The sequence below is a fragment of the Vipera berus genome (genome assembly GCF_964194415.1).
Source record: "Vipera berus genome assembly, contig: HAP1_SCAFFOLD_494, whole genome shotgun sequence".
In the NCBI taxonomy this organism is placed as follows: Eukaryota; Metazoa; Chordata; class Lepidosauria; order Squamata; family Viperidae; genus Vipera; species Vipera berus.
In genome coordinates, this window is record NW_027673293.1 from 15,001 (window position 1) to 20,847 (window position 5,847).

General features: G+C 39.8%; 1 protein-coding gene across 1 annotated transcript in view; it reads right to left on the bottom strand.

Annotated features, from left to right (window-relative positions):
- Positions 1-4,451, bottom strand: part of LOC308679417 (vomeronasal type-2 receptor 26-like) — a gene marked incomplete at both ends in the record, with an annotated part of 5,422 nt that extends 971 nt beyond the window's left edge. Inside the window, 3 exons of the mRNA XM_081347029.1 lie at positions 770-896; positions 1,371-1,583; positions 3,663-4,451. Coding sequence (XP_081203155.1) covers positions 770-896; positions 1,371-1,583; positions 3,663-4,451 — 1,129 coding nt within the window. The remainder of the gene's footprint in view (positions 1-769; positions 897-1,370; positions 1,584-3,662) is intronic.
- Between the last annotated feature and the right edge of the window lie 1,396 nt (positions 4,452-5,847).

A 5,847-nucleotide genomic window follows, 5' to 3' on the forward strand; every position in this document is an offset into this window, starting at 1 on the left:
CATTCTTGAGATAAGATGCATTTCTTACCATCTCCACAGAAAGATCGTAAAAAGAATACTATTTTCTAAAAAAAATATTTCTAATGGTTTATTAAATTGGGGGAAGCCCTAGGACATTACTGATTTCCTGTGTAATGTGCAGAATCTTCAAAGGAACTCCATTATTAACGGTAAATAATAAATCAGTTAATATTTCTAGATATACTTCATGGCACTTCTTCATATGCTGGACTCAGAAGATTCTAAATTATGAATTCTAGCTTGCTGGCAGAGACATTTTGCTTAGCACCAAAGGAGATTCTTAGATGAGAAGTGAAACCTTTTAAAAGAAAAAGGGAAAGAAAAACCAGTTCCCTTTTGGGGAAAAAGCATCTTTTGGGACAGACATGACCTGGATGATTGACAATGTCCATAGACAATGCATTGCAATCATTCTTCCCAGAGATGGACTTAAAACAATTCCTCAAGTTTCAAAGAATTCAGATCTTCCTAGAAAGGTTAAAAAAATACAATAACACCTCCAAATTGAAAACCAGAAAAGAGATTTGCTGTGATAATAGTGAAGCTTGTGCAATCTGTCACATCCTCCCATCTGTTCTCAGCCCCTCCTATAAGGTCTTTTTGTTCGTCATCCCTTAGATAAGAAATCGTGAAGTCGAAAAAACACAATAAAATGTTTGAATTTCAACCTTTTAACTTTCACTTCCATGAAAATGCTGTGGATGAATCCATTTCCACAAGGCCAGCCTTTTTCTTTGGTGTCACCCACCTTCCTTAATGGAGATGGTCCCCTCTGGACAACGAATGCAGTCATAGCAGCAAACTGGCTCTCCTTCTCGAGCCCGCTTGACAAATCCAGGATGACAATTTTCCACACATTTGGACTGAGGCAGAGACTAAGCAGAAAAGAAGGAATGCCAAAGTAAATATCTCAGAATTAACCATCCACAGAAAATTGAGGTAGACATATACCTTAATGAAGTAGTCTCTGGGCCTCAGTTAAATAAATATGATGTCCCACTCCCTTGGATCTCATCTATCAAAGAATGGTGGTTTGTGGGGTCCAGGACAAAAGCCTGTTCTGCTGTGGCCAACAAGTTCTGGAATATTCTACCATTGGAGGTGAGGTAGGCCCCAACAACCCTGGCCTTCCAGAGGAAACTTAAAGCCTGACTCTGCTGGCTAGCCTGAGGCCTCTATAGGAGTGTACTGTTCTTGGGGTGGCTGACAGGGTAGAGAGAAGATCCTCAGCCGCATGTTGCCCATCCTCTTGGTTTTTAGGTACTAACTTAATTATCTTAATATCGATCATATTGTATTAACTTTTTAACGTTTGGAAATCTGAGAAAAGTCTCCAATATTTTCCCCACCTTGTTAAGCAATTTTAGCCTTGACAGAGCCTCTTGCTTGATCATTACTCTCTGTCTTTCAAAGCTCCCAAGTTTCAGTTTGATGGGATCCGCCTTGGACTGAATCAACAAGCACCCAAAGTCCAGATCCGCTGTTACATCTCCATTTTGATCCAAGTAGAGTTGAAAGTTGGAAAGATTCCAAAATTCATTCTTCTCAAGAAATGGGTGGAACTGGAATGAATTCATTCCCAGATTTTAAATGTAGAAATATTTGGTTTCTTATCACATGTGGTCTTTTAACATTTGAATCTTTCTTTAATAGTTGTCCAAGTTGCAAATATGCTTTGCTAGGGGAACAAGGGTTACCACTATCTTCAAAAGTGGGAAAAAAAGTTCAGCAAATTTGTCAATCATATATTGAGAAAATATAGATTGAGAAAATAAATAATATGCAAAGCTTATCAATTATATGGAACATTCCTGAGCAGGGCTCAAGTAATTTAACAAACAAGAGATTATGTATACAATACACTTCCTGGAAACAACAGGGTGATTACAAGAAAGCAGGGATTTGTCAAGAAGAAAGTAGCCAATTTAATCTTCTCTCTGCTAGTCCACAGAAAAAACACATCCTGATGTGCTTTATTGTAAAGCTACATCAATAGAATCTTGCAAGTCTGAAAGTACAAATCTCCCACCACCTCTTTTGACTGCTTGCTTAAATCAGAAGATCCTTCTAGGAGCACCATTTTCAAATAACACAATCTCTGGACTGTGGGGCTGTAGGCTAAAACATATAAAGAACGGTTGCTGGAACTGGGGATGTCTAGTGTGTAAGGGACACACTTGGAATACTGCATGCAGTTTTGGTCACCATGATGTAAAAAAGATGTTGAGACTCTAGAAAGAGTACAGAGAAGAGCAACAAAGATGCTTAGAGATCTGGAGGCTAAAAACATATAAGGAACGGTTGCTGGAATTGGGTATGTTTAGTTTAATGAAGAGAAGGACGAGGGGGGACAAGATAGCAGTGTTCCAGTATCTCAGGGTTTGCCCCAAAGAAGAGGGAGTCAAGCTATTCTCCAAAGCACCTGAAGGCAGGACAAGAAGCAACGGATGGAAACTAGTCAAGGAGAGAAGCAACCTGGAAGTAAGGAGAAATTTCCTGACAGTTAGAACAATTAATCAGTGGAACAACCTGCCTCCAGAAGCCGTGAATGCTCCAACACTGTAAGTTTTTAAGAAGAGACTGGACAACTGTTGGTCTGAAATGGTATACGGCTTTCTGCCAGAGCAGGGGATTGGACTAGAAGACCTCCAAGGCCCCTTCCAACTCTGTTATTGTATTGTATCTTTGTTGGAGAAGGGAGGATAGCACACTCTTCCCATAACTAAAAAATGTTGCACAGAAGATTAAGAGCTATCTGTTTATTGTTATTCCATAGTTTTGTTGTTGTTAGCTGCGAAGTCGTGTCCGACCCATCGCGACCCTATGGACAACATTCCTCCAGGCCTTCCTGTCCTCTACTATCTTCTGGAGTCCCTTTAAGCTCACGCCTACTGCTTCAGTGACTCCATCCAGCCACCTCATTCTCTGTCGTCCCCTTCTTCTCTTGCCCTCCATCTTTCCCAGCATTAGGCTCTTCTCCAGTGAGTCCTTCCTTCTCATTAGGTGGCCAAAGGATTTGAGTTTCCACTTCAGGATCTGGCCTTCTAAAGAGCAGTCAGGGTTGATCTCCTCATTCCATAGTTTATAGGTATGTAAAAATGAACTCAGTCACAAGAGGAGATTCTGGCTGAATAAGAAGAAAAACATCATAAAAGAAGGAGCAGTTTTAGCATTGCGTGAACCTGACAAATTCAATCTCGTCTTGTCTTAATGCAAAGACTGAGCAGATACAGGCCAACGAAGCTTCAGCTGGGATTCCTGCAGAAGGGAGTGGTTAGGCTAGATGACCTCAGGGTCTCCATTAAATTTATAAAGATAAAATTCTACAAGGCTAATCACAAACCACATACATCCAGGAATTTATTTAAAACTGCATGCATCCTTTTAAAAATAGCAGTGTTTAATGTGAAAATGTATTTACCATGGCATAGCCTCTTTGGAATATTAACCCCCAGTCGATTAGATTGGCCAAAAGTGTTGGACTTTGGTAGCATAGTTAGGTTGAGATAGTTCCCCACCTTTTCCATTAGATTTCTTCTCAAACAGAACTGAGATTAATGAAGAGCTAACGATTAAAATCGTTCTCCTCTTTCTCCTTTCCTCAAAAGAAATTAAGTTTGATCCTTTTTGGAACCACATACCTGCCATGGCTGCAGCCTTGGAGTTCCCAAACTCTCTTTGCCCTCCTTCCTTCTCCTGCATCTGGAGGAATACGCAGCATTCAAGGCATGCACCAGAGTCTTAACGATACTGTGAACATGGATACTATTTGAGATCTGTGAACTGTTCCTTCCCTGTTGGGTCTCCAGTGATGCTTTCTGGGTGCATCTTCTCCGCCCTTTGACAGAAAATACACAATTTGAAAAAGAACAGAGAAAATACTGGTCTTCACGGTCATCTACAAACAAGTAGGGTTCAAAGGCATCGTCTTTTGGCCTTTGTTTCTCCTGAAAACCAAAGGAGCAAATACTGTGGATGTATTTGAGAAGACTGGATTTTTTCAATTTATATGTTCCCAAATTTGTGGTGATCCAGACTTTCCCTTCAACGGGTCCTGGCAAATTTTCAAGTGTTGAATGGAAAGGAAGGATTCTGTCTGAAATGGAAATATATTCTAAGAAGTGAACAAAGACATTGACTTGTCTCCACTTAGAGATGGCGTCTCTGAGGGATGGCGGATCTCTAGTCATTGAGAATCGTTGTGATATTACAACACAAATTCCATTCCTGACAAGCATAGGAGTGAAAGTCCTCATGAAAGTCTCTCCCTTCTCTGTGTCTGAAGCAAAGAGACCAATCAAGGTCCATCTGAAATGGAGAAGCAGAGGGACAATTGCTGGGTCCTGGAACCCTTCTTTGGGCAGCATCTGGTGGAAAAAAGGGAACTGGGTTTTATCACTCAGAGCCTCTGAAGCAGTTAGATAACTGATCTGAAAAGACAACGAAGAATGCTTGTATTGGGGTTCAGATCAAGTCCAAAACATTAGCTTTTGATAAATCCAACTTCATTCTCTTGAACTTATTAGAATAGTTTATTGTTGATTAGTCATAAAGCCTACAAAAATACAGAATATAAAGCACAGAACATTAAGAACACAATATGTAAACACAGAATAAAAAAATTAAGGGAACAAGAATACAAATAAGGAATGAAAATCAGACTTCTGTATCACCCTTATAATTTTCCACAATCAGACCCAGCTATACAGATTTCAAGTGAACCGTTTTGAGTCGGTAGTTGAAATGCTTGCTTTTTAATTGAATTTTGGTCTGTTAAGAAAGACAGAATTTTAAAAGTCTATCAGTTTCTACCTCTTAATTTTATACCAATAATTATAAAACCCAATTTTAAACAAAGAACAAATTGTGTAAATTCCTAAATCAACCCAGAGGGTGGAAGACCTTTTATTGTATCCACCCCCAAAATCCTTCTCAGATGATGTCATTGTCCTTATTTTAGTGATGATATATGTCTTAAGTTTCACATCTCAGCTCTATATAAGAGCTTAAGGGTAATCTCAGCATTATATACTTTAATAAATGGGTCTAAGAAAGTTGAATAGCTATGATTTTTTTAAAATTTAAGTAGTAGATTCACTCATATCCTTGCTCTGAGCTCCTCTGATGTAGAGTGAGCCAAGGTCCAGTCTCCTAGATAAGCAAAGGTGTTCCTTGCTCTATTAGGTCACCCCTGAAGAGCCATCTAGGGACATGATGTCATTTTTAAGAATCAAAACTTTTGACTTTGGTTTATTAATAATCAGATAATTATTACGGGAGTTGGAGACAAGTCTTCTTAACAGCCTATGGAACCCAACTTGAGGGGGTCCTGGGTGCTCTCTGAGCTTGCTTGTTTTCTTGCAGACGTTTCATGACCCAAAATAGGTAACATCATCAGTGCTAATCATCCTCATCCTCATCACTAGCACTGATGATGTTGCCCAGTTTGGGTCATGAAACGTCTGCGAGAAAACAAGCAAGCTCAGAGAGCAGAAGGGACCCCGCAGGTCAACCCTGGCCTACAAACATTCTCCTTTATTACAACTCAACTAATAATACCCTTCTCAGTGTATAACAAGGTGATAACATATGTACTTAACGCCTTAGGCATGAGTGCCTGAGGGTCCTTCATTAGTCCTGGTAAGTCATTCAAATCTAGACTGAATCATAATGGTGCAAATATGCCCCCTTCATGAGTTTTGATCCTACTTGCTACAAGTGTCCAGCAGAATCCACCAAAGCAATCAAGAGGATGTCATGAGATGATGTAGCTGCTTTGATGGTTGCCCCCTTCTCAGTATGGATCCCAATCATCAGCCATGACAC